The sequence below is a fragment of the Cryptotermes secundus genome, unplaced genomic scaffold (genome assembly GCF_002891405.2).
Source record: "Cryptotermes secundus unplaced genomic scaffold, Csec_1.0 scaffold376, whole genome shotgun sequence".
Lineage (NCBI taxonomy): Eukaryota > Metazoa > Arthropoda > Insecta > Blattodea > Kalotermitidae > Cryptotermes > Cryptotermes secundus.
In genome coordinates, this window is record NW_019720708.1 from 63,896 (window position 1) to 86,540 (window position 22,645).

At 40.2% G+C, this 22,645-nt stretch overlaps 1 protein-coding gene across 2 annotated transcripts in view; it reads right to left on the minus strand.

Moving 5' to 3' along the window:
• LOC111871622 (ran-binding protein 9) overlaps window positions 1-21,949 on the minus strand; it is a 67,080-nt gene extending 45,131 nt beyond the window's left edge. For both annotated transcript variants that reach the window (XM_023864854.1, XM_023864861.1), the window contains exon 1: window positions 21,748-21,949. In XM_023864854.1, the coding sequence (XP_023720622.1) occupies window positions 21,748-21,949 (202 nt within the window). The remainder of the gene's footprint in view (window positions 1-21,747) is intronic.
• Window positions 21,950-22,645: the final 696 nt, after the last annotated feature.

Genomic DNA, 22,645 nt, shown 5'->3' on the forward strand with positions numbered 1-22,645 from the left:
AGATGAGTTAAAATCATTCTTTGAATTTCTGAATTTGGAGTGGACTGAGATTTTGAGGCATGTTCCAACTGAGTGGCTGTCATTAACACCAGCCATTTCTCGACTGCTTCAGAACTGGGAAGCAATGAGAAGTTACTTCAATAGTATTCCCAACTGTCCAAAAATTATCTAACATTTTCATGAAAGATGACCCAGAGGAAGCCGTGTTGCCTGAAATCCACTTTAATTTCTTAAGTAACACTGGAAGTCAGCTGGAAATGGTAGATAAAACACTGGAAAGGTCTGACTTAAGTGTACTAGAGACTTACAAACAAATGAAACTTCTCAGTTCTAAAATCCAGCAGAGAAGGAAAGACAACTTTTTTGGTAGCAAAGCAAAAGAACTCATTAATGGATTGTCTATGCCATTACAGAAAAAGGTTACTGAAGACCTGAACAGCTTTTATAGCAATATGCTTCAGTATCTGCAAAAAAAGATATGTGACAGATGACAATCCCTATGCATCCCTTGCAGCATTTTCTCTACAGGAAGGGACTTAGTTCAAAGATTTTGAAAAAGCTATAGAAGTGTTTCAGCTAAGTGAAAATGTTTGCATTGATGACCTGTACGAGGAGTTCAGCAGCCATCGAGATTACCTCTGCAACACTGTGAACCGATATGGTGATTATGTAGCAAACTGGCTTACATTTTTTTCTTCAGTACCTGAGCATGATGTACCAAATATTTCCAAAGTGGTAGGATTTTTGTTTAGCATCCCTGGCTCAAATGCTTTTGTGGAGCGAATCTTTTCATTCATGAAAAGTAAGTGGAGTGACACAAGAAACACGTGCTCAACAGATTTAATCAAGGCAGGACTCCAGGTGACAGTGAACTATGAAAGCAAGTCCTGTTCAGAATTTTATAAATTTTCAAAGGATGATGTTCAATTATTAAAAAGTGCTAAGAGTTCAGTGATCTACAATTAACAGAATCTGATCGACCAGCCCTTGAAAGTTATAAATATGTAGTATTTAATATTTGAGTGTTCTACGAATGTGTGCTAGGTAATATTTTGTGCATTCTATAAATATATAATAGGGATACGTAATATTTATTTTGTTCTATAAATGTGTAGTAGGCCTATGTAATACAGATGTGTAGTAGCATTTTGTAAGGTATGTAGTATGTTGATTATGTATATTTTATAGCCTATTAGTTGTGAAAAAATGTCGTTATAAACAAGCAATGAGACATCACTCCTTTTTTTACTTTACAAAATGTGGCAACCCTACTCCACAATAACCCTCACCTATCATCTGGGGCTGGTGCAATAGGCCAGAAGTGGCCGCAGCACAAGGGACTTAGTCCCACCTCACTAGCAATAAAAAAAATTAAAAAACTCTACAATTGTTCTGCTTATAACATCTCGGCACGGACGCCACAGAAAACACCGTTATTCTGTTGCAGTGTACGGGCCGTTGTCTACAAATGGGTCTACATGCCATAGCATTACATTTATACATAAATCTTTTGAAAGTTCATTATAGACACATGAGAATACATAATAACTAAACAATATTGTAACATGTTTCGTTACCGAATACGCCGTAGATATCGTTAATTGGTTTATTGAACAATCTACAAAATATCGGCTACAATTAATGATCACAATGTTACGGGTTTCCACAGTTTATAAACCCTACAACAAAATCTCTTAAGACAATCTCCACTTGTCTTCACGTACTAATAACGCGGGATATATACAAGTCTCCCTGAATTACACACTCCAGATATAACTGGTTATCCCGAACTATCACTGATTCTCGCACACGCGTCTGTAGCTCATAACTTGCGAACTGAGAGCTCGTTGATAACACACTCACTCTCGCTTGCTGCTCAGCCGGCTTTTATTCCGTTCGCTGTTGCTAGTGTGACGTGGCGTATAGCCTAGCAACGCTGTTACCCATTGGTGACGTCACCGCTGTTGACTCGCTTTGTATAGCTTCAAGGTTGCGGCGACTCGGCTAACTTCGGCTCCGCTCGTAACGTCACCGCGGGGAGAGTTGCGGGGTGATGACTCGCCTATTACGGGAGCGCTACGTTACCGCTACGTGCCGCTGGGGATGTAGGGGTCAACATGTCACAATATATTAGCGTCCACTCTGTAACTATCTACAAAAATTATTTAAATAACTATTCTATCCAACAAGTTCATCATTAATGCATATCATGTGCTCGAAGAGCATAAAGTGAACCTACAAGGTGGTTCAAATATGACCAGGACTGATTTGTGTGTAAACAAGCCGCACGGCGCAGCAGCTGTGCGAACTTGAACAACCTCCACCCTCCCTCCTGTTTTGGTTAGAACCTGTTCAGTCCTGTCTGGGAGTTGCTAGAGTGATGAGCGAACAGAAGGTACCGCGGAGCGTGGAACAACGCATTGTGATCAAATTCCTCGTTCGAGAAAATGTCCCGTCCGCTGAAATTCACCACAGACTCCAACAACAGTATGGGGAAGAGTTTCTCTCTCACGGACCCGTGTGTTTGAGTGGTGTGGACAGAGAGCACGTGGAGAATGAACCGCATGATCGTCGGCCGCGAACATCCGTCACCGTGCCAAACACTGATCGTGCAGACGCGCTTATTCGTGAGAATAGGCGCATCACTATCAAGGAACTTCGAGTAATGCTGTCCATCAGTGTTGGTAGTGTAGAAGACATCGTGAAATACCACCTGCACTATCGCAAGGTGAATGCACGGTGGGTACCACGCACTTTGATGGACGTGAACAAAATGGTGCGCATGCAAGCTGCCAGTCGCCTCCTACAGCTGTTTGAAGATGAAGGTGATGCATTTTTGAAGTCTATAGTGACCACCGATGAAACGTGAGTGCACTACTTCATTCCCGAGTCCCAGCAGTCATCACGCGAGTGGTGGCATACCAGTTCTCCTAAACCCAAGAGAGCGCGGAGGAGCCGTTCGGCAGGAAAAGTGATGGCAGCATTCTTCTGCGACTGGCAGGGGGTTATCCATGTAGATTTTGTGACAGATGCCAGAACAGTCAACGCAGCTTATTACTCAGACTTCCTGGCAACAGAAGTGAAGGAAAAGTTCCGATCCAAGTGGAAGACAGCTGGAAAGCGGGTAGCCTTCCTTCAAGACAATGCACACTCCCATACGGTCAAAACAACAATGGAAACCCTCCGGAAATTGAAATGGAACCTTCTGACACATCCACCATACAGTCCCGATTTGGCACCAAGTGAGTTCTACCTGTTCGGAAGGCTCAAATCAGACTTGCAAGGCATGCGGCTTGTGGACAACGACGCCGTCATCCAGACTGTTCGGGAGTGGATACGGCGCCAATCACAAGCCTTTTTTTAAAAGGGCATCAGGATGCATCCAGAACGTTGGAAAAAATGTGCTGACTCCGGAGGGGAGTACGTTGTAGACTGACATGTGCAAGTAAGTGTTTGGCAATTATGGTTTTTTAAAAACAATCAGTCCCGGTCATATTTGAACCACCTTGTACGCTACACAGATCGTGTCCCTTCGTCCACGTTGCTCATTTCCGATTAGAATAACCTTGATACGTATCGGTCAAACATAAACCATACCTCACACGGAAATGGTAAAAGAAACTGGTCCATGCCATAAAATGCATACCTCACTGATATCCTAAATTTGTAATTGAAACATTTTTCAACAAGGGGCATATTCCATGAAATTGATGAAGCTGACAATTCCGAATCCATATTTATATTTTGGTAAAACTAGCTTTGCAACAATGGAAGTCAGCAACAATAAACATCAAGGCCAGTGAGGCATGAAAATATAAATTAGGAGCTAAATTGGTAAATATGTAGTTTAAATTCTGAAAACAGTAACTAAACTAGATTTTAGCAGCCATATTGCAGTAAGCGATATGCATTATCTGAACTCGTGGCAATTCGTACTATTCTGACAACTTTCCTTCCATATTCAAATGCTAGAAACGATAAAATTATTGAATACATGCTGTAATATGCTAAATACTGTTTGAATTCGTTATCATTCCTACTGTTCACATTTATGTTTTGTCACGAAACATCAATGGAACCAACGCTGCCCTTTGACTATATCTAACAGCGCATTCCAGATGAGTTATTTTATTTCTATCAAAAACACTAAACGTAAGCAAGGAGTTTATTGTACCAGCATTAAGCAGAAAGTCGCAGGTCAATTGTTAACATACGTACTTCATATCTGGGAGGTCCCTAGTTACGATACGACTTCTAAACTTTCGAGAACTAGGTCGCCACTTTATACTTTCGGGTTATCAACTGTGCAGAAGCAGAGATAACTTCACTGATAAATATATATACGAAGCCCACATATGCTAACATTTATTGTAGGACTTAATGATCTCTAATTTGGCTCAACGAGATGCGGGACATTCACTCTGTATAACTCATAATTAAATGTTCAGTTTCGTACTCTACTGAAACTTTTCCTTTGCTGTGACAATGAGATCCTGCCCACAAGGTCAAATCATAAAATTGCTGGGATAGTAAAATCTATGAGGCCACAATAGGATGCAAATAGGAAGAAATGAAATACACACAGGAGAAACACCTTAGGAAGAGACAAAGAACATGGAAGGACAGCATTAAGATGAATCTCAGGGAGACATGCTGTGAGACGGATGGAATCGGCCCATGCTAGCGTCCATCTGGGTTCCAGTGCACGAGATACTGTTTTCATTACGACTCACACTGTAGGTGGAAAACAGGGAGTGGTTTTTATACAGTTTTCAATATTATTACAGGGTTCCTCAAACTGGTAACACGTTCCAACTTACACAGCATTTTGACGTAAAAATCTACACGAAAAACATACCGGCAGGCCTACTTTGGTTTGTACACCTTTTATACTCGACCTGGCAATCAAACTACCATTGACATTTTGTATTTTCATGGTGCAGAATATTTCTTGAAAAGTTGGCAATTACTTCACTGCCAAGAAATTCCGATTTCAAGGAAGCCAGAAGTTAATTGCCTTGTCCATAAAAGCCCGCAACTATACCCCATCGAGGGAAATTGAATTCCAGTCAACACCTTCTGATACTGCTTCTCGAAGGCCAAATTTGATATTCTCCTCATACTTACGCCTAACCCAAACAAGCTGCATCATTCTTTGACGTTTCATGACCAATATTTTGTATGTATTTTTCATTTATAACACCATGCGTGCTACATGTCCCATCGATCTCATCATCTTTGATTTATAATTTCCCTAATAATATTTGATTACTACACATTATAAAGCACCTCAATATGTAATTTCCTTCATCCCTTGTTATTTTCTATTAGGTCCCAATATTTTTCTCAGCATTTTGCTCTCAAGACACCCTCATTCCATCCTCTTCCCTCAGAGCGGGACCCAAGATTCGTGCCCAAAGAAAAGAGGGGAAAATTATATGCAGATTTTCAAAGCACGTGATAATTCTGAACTGAATTGGTACAAACATTTCCCGAGAATTCAGTCAATTTTTAGTCCTCTATTTCCCACTCCATGCGTGCTACATGCTCCATCCAGGTCATCCCCACGATTAAACTGCCCCAGCAGTGCTGTTGGGTGAGCTGTACATATCTGAAACTCTTTGCTACACAATTATCTTCAGCATGCCGTTGTTTCCAGTTACTTAGATCAAAATATTCTCCTCTAATTAACAACATGGCGCCATGAAGCCTGAAGGATCTTCACAACGACCAATCTACACTTGTATGGCTGCAACAGATCCGTGCTAGGTGAACCCGCACCTACACAACTACGTCAATGCCCGGCTCAGATCGGCCAGTTATGAAAACTGCTGAATTGAATACCAGTACACACATCGCTCTCATTAAAAATTACAAGACATGATAAACCTGTTATTAGGATAAATTGAGAATGTGATGGGGAACACGTAACATGCATGGACTGGGAAGTGCATACAGAACTATCATCGGCAACCCCAAAGGGAACAGTCACTTGATAGAACTAGACGTAAATGGGGATAATATTAAAATGAATGCCAATGATGTGGGGTGAATCAAATGGATCGAGATGGGGTCCCAATGACTGGCTTTTGTAAACATGATAATAAACCTGAATTAAAAAAAAAGCAAGGAATTTCTTAGTCAGTTTAAAAACTGTCAAGTATTCATAAAGCTATGCACCATGGAGTTCCATAATATTGGCTCCAGTGATGGCTACGGGTTGGATAATCAGAATTCCATTCCCGGCAGAAAGAGTTGTCCTTTTTCTTTACCACAACATCCAGAAGGCCGTCTCTTATCGAATGGGTATCGAGGGCTCTTTCCGTAGATATAAAACGGCTGGATTGAAAATAATACACTGCATGTGAATTTATATACAGAAGGGTCCAAGAAAATGTACTCGCTCTTTGATAGTCGACATCTTTGGAACAAAATGACATGTAGTTACAATTCTTGCGCGGAGAGAGTCATTGTACGTGTTCAAAGTGACCACCATCAGCGGCCAAACATCGTCGATGCCACCGAATTGCTGAGTGAACTACGGCTGTCAGTGTGTCCGTTCGATGGTTTTTCGTAGGGCGTTCAGTGTCGATAAACTTCATCATTCAAGGTTCCCCACAGGTAAAGTCGAGAGGTGTTAGGTCTGGAGACCGTGGTGGGTACTCAATACCACATCTTCGACCTATCCATCGTCCAGGTAGAGTGCCATCCAAGTACGCCCTGACATCTCGATGGTAGTGAGGTGGAGCACCATCTTGTTGTAGGTAAAATCTCTCATCTCCAAACAGATCTCGAATGGCAGACTTTTGCGGTGATCGTGAAAAGTGTTGCAACACCTCAGCACTGGAAGCTGGACGTGTTACTATCCGTGGTCGCCCAGATCTTTGCTTATGCACATCATGAACAGTACCGTCGGCTTCAAATTTATCCCGAATACGGGCAATTATTCGACCGTGTTGGTGGCTGAGTTCCAAACTCATTCTGCCATTGCCTTGCGTTGCTCAAACAACAACCTTTCAACCATTGTTGCTGCTGCTGTCTTCTTCTCGCAGCGCGCACGCGGCACGACAACTCACGTGACTCATGTGACCTTCGCCATCTGTTGAGAAAACACTACACTACACTACACTACCGCATAAGAATTGTAACTACATGTCATTTTGTTCCAAAGATATTGACTATCAAAGAGTGAGTACATTTTCTTGGACCCCCCTGTATATATACACACACAATTAATTAAACAGAGAGAGACTTAACTATAAGGAGAATTAATGAAAATAACGATTACAGTCGTTATGAAAATCAAAGTAATAAATATAATCCAGCTACCAAAAACATTATTATGCAACTAATAACCATTAATAAAGCAAAATGAAGCTAGAGAATGGTCATAAGACGACAGTGGCGACGATGCTAGTCAAAATAAGAGTTGTTACTCCAGTGCGAAGTCTAAGGAGGAAGATTTAAAGCTGAAACTGACTCGCGTCCAGAACGCTTTGCGGTCCCTCCTTGAAAATTATCACACATGTTAAGAACTAGGCTTCTACAATAGGATTTTTAAAATCATATTTGAGGGCACGTCCTACATTCAGTTATATTATATTTCAGCACCCTGTTGCATTGGGGCACCATTTTTTAAAATTGTAAAATATTCCGTCTGTAATGCACAAGGAAAGACAGCACTAAAAAGTACAGAACAAAAGTGAACGACATTAAAAAGAAACACTGAAATAGCAGTCAAATAGAATGGAAACATCCTACGAAGAAAATTAACGGACACAACGATGTGCCTAAGTGCACAAGTTTGCCTGATGATGGCCCATATGTGGCGGAAACATGTAGCAGCAACAACAACGAATGTATATAGTTCATGACATTTTAAAACATTTAACAAACACTTTTTGTGAATTAAATGCATTTTACTGTTCTTTTAAGGAAGGTGAATTTGTTGCATTACAGGAGGAACATTTTAGAATTTTAAAAAATGTCACCTTCAGTAAGCTATGTTCGGAGAAGTCCTGTGTATTCAACGAGATTTCTGGTATGGCGATATACATGTTGAAAACAAGCTAGTAACTTTCTAATAATGACATAACGATCTATGTATGTCACTGCTTGATGATGACGTGCCTTCAGAGATGTTTCAGACACAATACAGCACCCATAGAAAGTTGTCACGCAACGTCCGTAACTAACCGCAGGCCGCCACATGAGAAAGTCATGCATGTCATATCCTTTCTGTACCTCATTTTCCAACTTGACGCTATCAGAGAAATGCAGGCTTGGAATGCCTTCGCTAATTAAGAAGCCAGCCCGGCTGCGTGAGAATCTGACCTAGTAACCGAGGATATTGTAGAAAGTGAGGCAAGGACATGAACACGTTACCCGTGTCTGCTTGCGAATTCGTTCCATTTGTTATAGCGAGATGAGGGCGCGCACGACGCAGTTGTAGACCCGGATGTAGCACATGGCACTATTTCTGGCAATGACTTGTGGAGAAACATCCAGTACTGCCATTTCTAACAACTTAGGCCAAAGTCACGACCAGCTGGAATATTAAACACGTATTTATGCACAACTGCTATCTAAATCGCGGGCCGAATAGGTAGATTCTTGACTGAGGCTTGGTTTATATAATGAACCTCTTTCAACTTCACTGGCAATGGCGATGTTCTAAACAAAACTGGAATGTCAATATACAACATTATCAAAGGCGATTTCTGAGGTTTATTAAGCTTACATGCTTCATTTAGTTTTTTTTACCGTCACACAACACGTTGATTCTATTGTATATAATAAGCGACTGAACTGATTACATCAATAAGTCATTTAGTTCATTATATTCAGCACTACATGTTTCCGTCGTACTGACTTCGCTCGCTCGGAAGCCGAGATCGTGGGTTCGAATCCCACACAAGGCATGGATGTTTGATATGTGTATCTGTTGTCCTGTGTTTAGGTACAGGCCTTGCGACGAGCTGATCACTCGTCCAACGAGTCCTACCGTCTGTAAAATGATCGTAAAACTGAAAAAATCAGAGGCCAGAGTCCAAGGGGGCTGTAGAGCCAGTGAAAAAAAAAATGTTTCGGTCGTGGCTGATTATCATCAGGTGTACACACATATAATCATAAATATACTGCGTTACGTTGCTGAACATGCAAGTAAAACTGATCCACTTTTGGTCGTATACTCGTACTTAAAAATTTTCGAAAGAATATGTCAAAGATTTGAAAATTATAAAACGCGCATATATAAAACAGAAGAGGATACTGTCATTTGAAGGAGAAAGCTCTAGATCGCATTAAGTGGAGGAATTGTTTTGGAAGAGACTGTGGACCTGTCGTCTGACAGATTACTGATGATGATGATGATGATATAAAACGTACAAAATAATATTTTTTTTTCATTGGCGCTACAGCCCTCATTTGGACCTAGGCCTACCTCCATGAAACTCTCCGTTTCACTTCGGTTTACTAGCTCTTAGACATATGGTAGGACTCCTTGAGCGGGTGATCAGCTCGTCGCAAGGCCTCTACCTGTACACAAACACAGAAAAACGCACATAAACATCCATGACCTGAGTGGGATTCGAACCCACAATCCCGGTTTCCGAGCGAGCGAAGACGGTGCATGCCTTGGACCGCTCGGCTACCGTGACCGGAACAAAATAATATTTATTTTATACAAATGTGAATCTAATGAAAGGTAACTGAGTGTTTTTGTATGTGTGAATTTATATATTATATTTACACTGCAGCATGCAGACCCCTTGCTAAGTAATGATTCTATAAACAACGATCGCTGCTAGGCAACGACCGTGGAAAAAGCAGATATCCAGCAGCCGTTGCTGAGTAATGACTTCGCAAACAAACATGTTCTCACGGCAACGACTGAACTAGAACAAGCGGTGCTTTTCATGCGGTAGGTGCCGATGAAGGGGGGGGGGGGTCGAACACTTCCACCGTAGAACTGAAAGTCGTAGGACGCGACGAAAAGGGAACCCATTGCCTAGGGGTACTACTGGGCCACCCTGTTCTTTGGGGATATAAATACGGGAACCTGCCCTTCCAGGTTGGGGGAGTCTCCAGTCTGAGAGAGTAAAATGTGGTCATGAGTCCCGCGGGACTCGGACCTCTGAATGGTTGCTCTGGTGAGGACCAGCGCCAATTGCAAACGACAGACACATCCTCCCGTCAGGGAGGAAGTTACATGAGGACTATAACCGAAAGTGCTGAGTTGCCAAATAAAAATACCGGTCGTGAGTCTCAAGGGGCTTGCCCCCACGACGAACTGATCGGCGGTAAACCGCCAGTCGCAAAGTAACTGACTCTTGAGTTTAGTCAGATGTGATAAAATCGCCAGCCAGTAAGTACGTAAGCAGAGGGCACTGTTAGTATCCGTTACCAGGAACCGGCTAGTGAAAACAAGCTGGGACGACTTAGTATGTGCTGGAGTGAGAAGAAACGGGCACGAATTAGCGAGAGTGTTACAATTACCTGTAGTTACAATCTGGGGGTGTTCAATAAATCCAATTACCAATCAAAAACCACGTCTAGAGTCGCTCAAACACGTGATAATATGTTACATGTAGCTAATATGTTCTTATTACTGTAGTGTGGTTGGAATGTCTTCATTCTGTCTTCCGTGTATCCATTCGTATGCATATGCATGCGCTGGTATGCAGTGTCTGGAAGTTACGTACTACTCCAATATGGTTGCTGGAAGTCAGTATGCGTCGATCGATGCATTTCTGTGAATATGGATATTTAGTGTACTGGGTGTGTATTACGCCGTGGTTGCTTTTTGTGAAGTGGATTTTTCTGTTTGTAGCGTGTTTCCCGATGTAACTTATTTGGGTGGTGTGGATGATGGTAAACTACGACCGACACGTGTAGTGTTCAATATAACAAACTGACTTACTGAAATACTTAATTCAATCGCTTATTACATACAACAGAATCAACGTTTGGTGTGACGGCAAAAAGAACCCTACATCTATATACACAACAGGATGTGTAGCATAGAGTGTTATGTATTTAAAATACGTATAATGAAATTAAAATGCAAATTAGTGAAAAAGTCTCCCTCATTGCATTTCAACAGAATCTGTGAGACGAGTTACAGGATGCCTGGAAGATTCCATATATGGAGTGCGAGTTTAAAGGAGCGCCAGTGGCAATAGCTACTTGCGCCCTTTTAAAACTACGTTACATTATGGATCAATATGGCTGAAATTCAGAACTGTTGAACATTTTCGGGAGTCCTCCACGTCGAATTTTAACATCTGTGAAACGATTTACGGGACATGCGGAGAAATCCTTTTATGGTCTCACGAAAACCAGGCTTTGTTGTGGATCAACGTGGCTGAAAATCGTGATCGGTAATTTTTATGTCTTCCACAGTGATTCTCGAAATATCTGGGAAATACTTTACGGGATATATGGAAAAGTCCATTTAGGATCTTATGTAAACCATGCTTTACTGCGGATCATTATCGCTGAAAACCAAAATTACTCAACAGCTTTCGGTGAAGTCTATCCCACGGAATTTGAAGAAAATCCAACGGTATAGGCGTCGATACCAGGTCACAGATGGACAGATATCTCCACACAAGGCGCTCCTTTCTCAATCGGCTAAAACGGTTGACTGTCAACGCCTAAAAACCACAACGTGTTCTCCCCAAATTGGGGACTGGCCTTTTCTTAATCAATGAGCCTACTAGGCGATTAAATTTTAGTGGGGTCCGTATGCCTCTATACAAAATCCTTCTAAACTTTGTCGGGAAACTGTCATCAATCCCCAGTTAAGAAAGTTTCGAATCGGCGAGCATGAAATATTACCGGAAATCATTTTCCTAGAGTCCTTTCAGTACTGTCGTCACATTAATGATATAATTTAAAATTAACACGACTTTCACCACACTTTCCTTCCTTGGGAAATAAAAATATTAACACGATCATCGCGCTGTGTGCATGCGTATCAATTTCTGAATCAAGTGACCGAGTTTCGAACTTCGGTATAAACGCTATGGTACTCGAGGACAATCCAACGTAATACTCTTTTAATTTCCTACAATCAGTAATAACAAGATGGTGGACATGCGAAGTCGTGAGGTGGGAATGATACTAGCACCACTTCATGTAGGATCTTGAAATGCCTTGTCGTAATACGCAGATTTCGTAAAATATTATACTTTTGTTAAGATAATTATTTTTCGGGATGTAACGAAATGGCAGCTGCAACAATCTGTATTTGGCTTCCTACTTCATGGTTCGAATCGGTTAATTATTAAACCCAGACATGTGAAATTAGGTACGGAAACAGTTCATAACGTACCTAGAAATTCTGTATAAAGCACTGCAGGCCTACATCAACAATTACAAACATATCAAATGTGTGAAGCTTTATGGTGGTATTCCAGAAAGTTAAAGCAGAATAAATCGGTGTTAATTAATATAAGCCTCAGTGCCAACCACTACACCCCCACCAAAAGAAAGAAAGATTGGAGTCTTTTAACCGTCTTGCGAAATGATCTCAGAATGTTTTCTTTCATTTATAGCATAACGCTGTACTAGTAAAACAGTGAAACTAATGTAGGTATCCACCGCATGTTTAGAACAAGACTGATACATCATGCAGCCACAAGATCCAATACGAGTATGCACCCAACTTACCAAAATATCAATCTGGGTACCTCACTGCTAGACGTCTAACATGAGTGGCAATGGAAACAAAGAATGGTCTTGTTTTAGCCCACGGATAATCGGAAATGCATCAGACACGTGTATATTATAATGTATTCCTCTGCCCTCCACTCTTATTTAAAGGATTGCTTGCAATTTGTTTCATGGCGCCACCACAGCCCAGACTATTCAACATCAAATGGCAGATGACTGGCGAATCACGGATCGGAAAAGACGAAAGGGGTACTTTTGCCTGGACGGACTGAAGAGAACCATGAAAAATTTGAGTCTGGATATCTGGTGTCCATCGGAGATCTGTAACGAGCACCTCCTGAATACAAGCCTAAGAAGTGCGCTTACAAAACTATACTTAGGGGCAACTGCAACGAATAATGGGTAATTTATGATATTATGTCATTTCTATAGGTCACTGAATACTGTAAGGATGGTAAAATATGATGGCCCATAAGAATAGATCGGATGGAAGAGACAATTAATGCTTAAAATGAATACACAAAAGAGTGGTTGTGTCTATATCTATATTTCACCTCTAAAATTACTCAACACAATTTGACAGGTGAGAGTCTACACAACAGTTTCCAAGAGAATTTCTTTTTATCTAATGATACACAAACAATCTCTTGGTTCTAATGGGGTTGTTGGTGTCAGGTTCTGAACCTATCGCTCAGACAGCTAGTTATCAATTTAATGATAAACCTGTATTTTTGTGAGACATCCTGGCACCTGTTCACCCAGTCACTGTATATTCCTCTAGTTAGTACAGCACAGATTTCACTATCCTGCCAATACTACAATATAAGTACATCTGTTTGTTTGTTTATAAATTATTTAGTGATACTATCAGTGGCACAGACCATACAGCATCAAATGGTGGAATGCTGATTTGATGTTAGTGTGAGGAGTTCTATCTGAACTGAGGACCTCACAAATATAAAACAGGAGTGGTATACTCTCAAATGTAAACTTAAATGTGATCAGTATAAACTACAAAATTCCTCCTTATGTAGAGTACTACATAATTTTTATGCCTAATTTTCATTGCCAGTAGAACAGTATTAAAAAACGCAAATGGGACCATGATGTACATGAGCAAGTCATGAAATAAAATTCGTGAAACAAGTGCATTACAATTGCAGCCGACAAGTAACTCGAAAATGTTTAAAGTTTAAATGCCTGGTAACAAGAATTATAAATGAGGAAACTATCCCTTTAAAGTACAGTGGACACTACACCTGCATTAACATTAACTTTGACCACACAATATACGTATTTATGTGTTTCGCATGATTCTCAGATTATGAGCAATTATTTCCCCATATACATGTAATATTAACTGAACAGTCTTTTTAATGGGGATGCAGTGTGTTTTCTGTGAGGAAGTGACTGAATTCTTAAATATTATTTACACAAACTTCAAGCTGTAAATGGCAAAGAATACACTTAAAAATACCTTATTAACATTTAATTCAAAATCTGCTATCTCACATCCTTTTTTAAAGTATTACAGAGAAATAAGTGAAAAATACAGTTTTTTATTACAATTAATATTTTGCTGGACATTATCCATCATCTTGTCTATTCTAAAAACAGTCTAATTTCTATTAAAAAACACANTTTTTTATTATTGTGAAATGTGATTTGTCACTCTAGGAAATGAATATAGATCTTCCAAGATTCCACAGAATGCTTTCTTCCCTCATTCAAGCATGTGACAATCCCATCATAACCTTGAATATATAATCCTGACAATACTATAACCTGTAACACAAACTGATATGCTGTGCTTCAGGCCATGTCCCTTCCTTAACACTGTGTCTTCAAACATACGAAATCACTGGGAAGAGGATTCAGATTGTGGTCTTCTGAGTTATGATACTAGTTAGTCTTGTAGATCGAAACCAACGCTTCAGATGAACTTGCTGCTTCCCTCTTCAGGGTAAAAGTGTGTAGGGTTGCATGATGGACATGAAAGTATGAGACAACTGCCCTTCTCTGGACCATTGTGGACAGCAGTGTAGAGAAGTACCCACTGTACACTTTCAGGGGTTAATTACCCAACAAACACAATCAACACCTCCCCTCCTTCTCCTTCTCCTCCTCCTCCTCCATGCCCATACAGCACAAACAGAAGAACTTTTTGTGCGTGCGCATCCATGTGTGTGGGCATGCACACAGATTACAGATTTGGAAATTAAATGAAAAGACAATTATTTCTGAACTTCATAATCATTTTCAAGCAACTGATCCCAATTTCATCATGAGCCTCTGCTATTTGTTAACATGTTCTCTGCAGTTTGACATGCATCAGTGGCACGCAACTCTCAGTCCAGGTGACAATAACTCTCTCACATGTGCAGAATTCTGGTGCCAGGTGGTTGGTCTGCCTAAATTGGTTGGCATTTCAACTGCACTTCCTGATAAAGCAGGGCTCAGGTTATTTCTGCATGGCTTTGTTTTCTACCCCAGTGTATTTCTTAGTCTAGAAATCATGGTAGATAAAAGTAATGATTCTTGTACTTCAAACCCAGGATCATTCCCAGCCCCCCCCCCCATGGAAACTTATAATAAGAATGCAATTTATATCTATTAGAAACTACATCCAACAACACCCTCAGTGTGTTCAACATTTCCAGTGAAAATGAAAACAAAGGCAGCTCACTCATCTAACTAACTAACTAACTAACTAGTCCTTCCATATATTCAAAATATTGTTGGAATCTGATCTACAAGTAAAATTCTTCCCCTCCTGTTTGAAAAGCATCTAATTCAAACTATGTTTGGCCAGCTAGATCCTCAACTATGAGAAACATTTTATTGGTATACCTGGACTAAAGACATGAATTACTGGTGGTAAGGATCCTATACATTTTTATGGTATGTTTACTAGTTACAAGCTTAACAAACTCATCTAAGAGTCGCTAATACTTATGATGTAGTGTAGATTGGATGGAATTAAGGAGCCACCAAGAATAATGATTGGAAAAATGTTACCAGAGCAGAAATGAAAGTATTTCTGGGTCTTCTGTTACACATAGATACAATCCAAATGCCTTATTTCCAAGATTATAAAAAAGCAACCCAACATTCAAAACTGATTTTGTCTTCATACATGAGTAGGATTTTTATATATATTCTACAGTACCTTCACTTCAGAGGAATCCAAAACTGAAGTATCAATTCCCAGGGAGCAGTTACTTAAGACACTTGTAACTCCTCTTCAGACCTGCTCAACAATTCTATTGGTAATATTCCATGAATAAATTCTGAACAAATCAGCAATACTGTGGACAGGATGAATAGTTTTAGGTAGAATATCAAAGGCACAAACATGGACTAAAATTCTAATTGAATGATTCTTCATGTCTTGGTCTACACAGGACAGTTTGATGATCTGGGTGACAAGGGCATGCTGCAAACGCAGTAATGAGGGCGCGATTGAAAGCACTGGGCACTCAGTCCAGCTGTTATGTTTTCGTATTGCAACTCCTGCATGTTAACACCTACTGCACTGGAACAATATGTGCTGATCATAAAAATAATCCTACAAAAGTGGCTATGTCAAAACTCTAAAAGGGTGAATGCATCAGCATGCCAACTGCATGGCTGTAACAAAGTGGACGGACAGGCAAAAATTATGTTCTCTTCATCTCAACAGAATCTGAAGACGTCACAGTTGACACAACTAACAAAAGGAGTCAAACAGGAAATAAACCAAAATGAATATAACAACAGAACAACCACCTGTCTGAAGTTGATCACCAAGCTCAAATACATGGTGCAATCCAAAAGTTCCCAAAATATGAATTTTGCGCGCGAATGGTTATGAGTACATTGAAATGCCACTAGGTGTCTCCCCACACACACCCTTCTTGAATCAGTGTGGCAGGCAGCGTCGAGTTGAGTGGTTGGGTTTATTGTTGGTGAACATATTTCCATTGTTGTGTTTCCATGAGTTTGCGGTTTTGTGATGGCTGAGAGAGCAGTGTGTCTGTATAAATTTTGTTTTGAACTTGGGAAAACCACTGCAGAAATGCACCAAATGTTGAAGCAAGCTTTTGTTTACAACAGTTTAGGCCAGACACAAACTTACGACTTGTATAAGCGTTTCAAAAATGGCCGAACATCGACTGATGATGACGACCGTTCGGGCCGGCCGTCAACTGGCACCACACCAGGAAATGTCGCGAAAGTTAGGTATCTGACAAATATAAATCACTGCGTCCAATGTGACCTGTAAGTTTTTTACTACACTTATGTGATGGTGGTTTCCTATTTGTAGTGATGTTTGCCCTCTGAAGATGGTCCACAGAGACCGAAACATGTAAGGGTGTTAAGTTTTCATGTAGTAAAAAACTTACAGGTCACATTGGACAGAGTGATTTATATTTGTAATTGTTAGTGTGACGGACCAGAATGAAACAAATCAAACTTAGGTATCTGATTCTGCAAGATCGTAGACTGACCATCCGAGACCTCTGTAACACCTTTGGACTAAGTTATGGTACATGTCAACGAATTTTGTCAGAGGAATTGAACATGAGGAGGATTGTGGCGAAGTTTGTGCCACGACTGCTGCAAAATGAACAGAAGCAGCATTGCTTGGAAGTCTGCATGGAAATTCAACAACAGCTTCAAGAGGATCCAAACTTTCTTTCGAAGGTTGTCACTGGTGACGAAAGTTGGGTTTATGGCTACGACCCTGAAAGCAAGCAGCAATTGTCGCAATGGAAGAGCCCTTCTTCACCTCGGCCAAGAAAAGCTTGACAAGTTAAGAGCAACATTAAGTCCATGTTGATCTGGTTTTTTGATACTGACGGGATTGTTCATAAGGAGTTTGTCCCTCCTGATCAGTCAATAGAGTTCTATCGCAATGTTCTAAGGCGTTTGAGGGAGGACATGGGGAGAAAACGTCCAGAGAAGTGGCGCACGAATGACTGGTACTCCACCATGACAACGCACGACCGCGTACGGCTTACATTGTCCAGGAATTTTTGGCTAAAACAAGATGGCAGTTGTTCCCCACCCACCGTACTCGCCAGACTTAGCTCCATTGACTTCTTTCTCTTCCCCAAGATGAAAATCAAGTTGAAGGGGCAGAGATTTGATACAGTTGAGGAAATTCAAGCGGAAACGCAGATGGTACTAAACACCCTAACAAAGAAAGACTTCCAGGATGCATTTGAAAAGTGGCAGAAACGCTGGGATCGGTGTATGCGCTCCCAAGGGGACTACTTTGAAGGTGATGGTGCAGAATAAGATCCAGGTAAGACGTAATAGTTTTTATTAATAGATTTTGGGAACTTTTGGATTGAACCACGTATTTTCATACTGTCCATGTGATAGGAAAACAATTCAATGGTACAAGAAAATAGGGACACATGTACTTCAAATGACGATGCTGAATGCATAAAAACTGCACTACAGATATGGAGAAACTGCCACATAATGACTCCAGACTTTATGTAGTTCAGCACTTTCCATCTTTGTACATTACACCAAAAATGAAACCCAAGTCACCCAAAGCAACAAATCACCTGCCAACAAAGCACAAATCAAAAGAGAATGGGAAAAAGGACCATTTTACAATACTTTCTGTCCCTATTGATCCAAACACGGCACAAGCATCCACTCTTCCTTCCATGGGTGAGCAGAACCAAAACCTATATACATGTGAACATACACACTTAGACCATAAAGACACACGTAGCATGTACATCTAAAATGGCAGCACTGCCCTCATTCACACAGCACAAAGTCCCAAGGGCAGAATCTTCATAAAGAATTCCATCTTTTTACTCATCATTAATCGATAGCACACGTGTATCAACTGGCAATGAATATGAATAATCAATCATTTCTTAGTGCCACTGTCAAACAAGTGAATCATGGGCCATTCTGAAAGGTCCTTTAATGAATACAACTGTTATCTGTTGCACTGTACCTCAGTGAAACCCCTAAAAAGGGCATCAGCTACTGTGACAAGGTGTGTACTTGGCTATGTTGGTAGCAAAAGTGTTCATCTGGAGAGCTAGCAGGGGTGTAATCCTGGTAGGGCCCATCCCCTTTACCAAGTTCAAAGCATATGAACCATACTCAAGGCACCATACGCTTTCCACATTGGAGGGTGGAAAACAATCTCCCCTTGGAAAAGAATGTATGTTAAGAAACCAGATGATGGATGCTGAATGAGAGAAGAGTGGGTATCTGTTGTAAAAATGAGCAAGATTCTTAGAGGACTGTAAAGCAAAGGTAAGTAAAGTTATATAATATAAAGCAAATATGTCCCTGTGTTTAATTAAGCACCATGAAGACACATAGGTGTGAGAAGGTATAACTTCACAGAATATTTAACTTCAGCATTAAATGGAGGTGTGAGGTGACCCTCATACTCTAGTTGCTTTATCCTGGTGAAAGACTCTATTGTACTCACTGGACAGGAGGTTGGGTGAGTCCCACAGCCTCTCTGGATGTGGTGACAAACGGGAAACCCCAAGCATCTGCCAGAAATCAAGCCCTATTTGTCCATGACATAGCTGGGCACTGTACTGAGTGATTATCCCAGCTCACTAGTTTCTGCTTGTTACTGATTTCTAATTTAACAAAAATATAAAAGAAGAAATGGATTACACATGTCATCAAGGTAAGAGACATATTTAAGCCAAGCAGATGCAAATTATATTAACGCCATTAGGAGTCATGACAGGGAGCCAAGATAGCATAGTCGGTATAGTGACTGGCTACAGGCTGGACAGCCAAGGAATCGGAGTTCGAATCCCAGTAGGGTCAAGAATCTTCCCTTCTCCACATCGTCCAGACCAGATCTGGGGTCCACCCAACCTCCTACCCAATGGGTACCGAGGGCTCTTTCCAACGGGGTAAAGTGGCCGAGGCGTTAAGCTGACTACTCACCTCCAGCTAGCACTGAGGTCAAGAAAATGTGTAACTATAAATCCACTCTCCCATATGCCTTCATGGCATAATGCTTAATTAGTTAAGCACAGAGGCAACTTTTACCTTTTACAAGTCATGACAGTTCTTCCAGTAAAGTCATTTGCCAAAGGATAGAGGTAGAGCATGGTTTCTGTCAGGCCTATTCAAATGATACTTCAAGAAGAGTAAGAGATGTACTCCAGCAGTTCAAAATGCCTCCAAACAATAATGCATAGGGTAACTTTACCTATCATGAGTAAGGACTAAATTAGATTTCATAACTTCGCTCATGATCTTGAAGTGCTGCATCCTGTTTCCTGTGCTTACAAATAAAATGAATGGTTGCCATCAAACAAATAAATGTTTTTATTTTTCAGGTAACAACGACTCACTACAATAACATTCTTTACTGATTCAAGCCCACCCCAAACAACAGTAGACAGAATGACTATCTGAAGCAATCATCCACAAAAGAAATAGACATAAATGCTGTACAATAACCTGAAGATCCAACCACCACTATACCAGCTCAAAAACATTTGAAACTACAAACCACACCTCATAGGGATCTTCTCTTTGTATTGTTTGAATATAACTTTTTTTAAACATTAACTTTAAAATCTATTAATATTTTGTATTGTGGTAGAACTGACCAATTATAATTAGCAAAGAAAATGTCTTATATTAGCACTGTGGTTTATATGTAGTCAATCACCATTTCTGTATTTCCTCGAGAATCACCTGATGATGGCCAATCTAAGTTGTAACATGTTGTGAACTGATATACATGTATGGAACCAGGACAGTTGTTGTGAGGTCCCACAGGCTGAACAAAACTAAAAATTTATACAAGTAACTCTCTCATTTTAAAGCATTTTACTTCTGCCCTCAAGTTCAACCTAAGACCACCATCAAGTATAAAAACCAACGATAAATGATACAAACTCCGTCCCAAGTGCAAACAATATATATTATATGTCCTTGATCTTGTTCTTTCTACACTACATGTTTCGGCCTCTATCGGCCATCATCAGGTGTATATTCTTAACGTTGTTGCCACACTGAACCCAGTCTAAAATTTAACATTTAAAAACACAATGTCACATTCTTCGTATTATCAACGTCTACATCGTTGATATATGTCTGGTATGTAGATTATGTTGCACACGTCAAATTTGTTATTCTTGTAGTAGCACTCTAAAAATCTTTAGTTATGATGTTTTAAAACCTTTTAAAATTTTTTTCACTAAATTTTAAATTTAAAATTTAAAATTCTTAGGGTTACTCGCCCTATGTCTAACTGCTGGAGCGGCTAGTTCTTGTTTTCACACTGTACAGGTGTTATTTAATGTAGTCTTCTTGTGTGGGTGCCGCTGCTTGTCTGTACTACGTGCGCTGTTAGACAGCACGTTTATCAACGATGTAGACGTTTCATAAAGATAAAGCCAGCAGGTTCCTCCTAAACGGCGGAATGCGCCTACCAAACTGCACGTCACATCCTGGAGGGCGATAATCGTAATATTAACCGTCGCGAACAACTCAAAATATCGTATCGGACAATTAACTCTAACGTAGTTTATTAATTTTTGCGTTAGCTAACAAATACAAACAAAAATAAAAATTTGGCGTTAATATAATATATGTAAAACATACGAAAATCTACCAGATATGTGCTCCCATGTCAAACTTATGTTCTCGGTATAGCGAACGAACACGTGAAACATGGGTAACCATCAATAATCTGAATATAAGAGCCACAATCATTGTTACGACCCAGTATAACTGTACTTAATAGGTACGTACAATAAATATAAACAACAGACATTTCACTGCGCATTTAAAATTCCGAGTCCAATGCGGAGGTCTTCAACTTACGTCATGACACAAACCGATCAGCTGATTTCTTTGTTTGGAGACCTTGCAGTTGCCATTGCTGTGGTCGATGACATTGTAGTATTACATTTCATTCCAAATCTCACATTGTTAGATGTAACACTGATTCCAAGAGTCGACGCGAAATTCATATTTCAAAATTGAACACTCTGCACAAGTCTTCAATGTGCCAACTACGACATCCTCTTAAATCCATAGCCAAGACTGGCTCCTACTTACCTTTATAGTGAACCCTCAGATTATTCTGCGACAGTCCTATGTAGTTATATTTATCCTTGGGACTCCAGGATCTTGGTAAAGGTGTTTCTTCTTCGTTAACCATTGGATGTAATAACTTCAACCGATCCACCACTGCACTCTGCACTGCTATTTGTGGATCCATCACGCTCCGTCCATTCACGACGGCGGCCATTTTTAACATTTGGAGTCCTGGATGCATACGTCATATATATAATTTAAAATGTACCTAACAGATGGCAGCCTGAGGGTTACCATAGAAACAGACGCCAATCGACGAAGCGGCTTAATGGCTGAAATTAAATGATTAATCAAAGGTAACGTTTTTTTTGGATATAATGCCGTGTAGACCATTGAAAGTTAACCTACATTTCAGAGGAATATACTAGCACCATCTTCAATGTATTGAAGAATAAGCCAAGAGAGAAACCAACTTTAAACGATTTGAGTTTCTCACAGGGTTGGCTATGAAGACTTTTATCTTCTGGGATATAATAGACAGTGTATTAAAAGTCAGACGACGTTTCAAAGAAACCTGTTGCTTGCTACCTGCTTCACTTTGGTTCAGTGCCGAAGATGGAGGCGACATGTTTTACCAAAATGTTTGTTGGCTCTCAAGGGACTACACAGCATTACATCCCAGAAGACAGAAGTCTTAAAAAAAAACCAGTTTGCTTCCTGCTTTACAGTGGTACCTTGCATGGCTAATTCTTTGACTCTGAAGCTGGGGGCGACATGTTTAATATTGACAGCAATCCAGAATAGGTGATTTGATAGTAAAGTAAAATTTGTTCAATAACAAACAGTATATAAATAGCTGGTACTTGTAATGATAATTAGCTGTATCATCAGCAATCCTTTTCTGTTCTATAAAACAGCT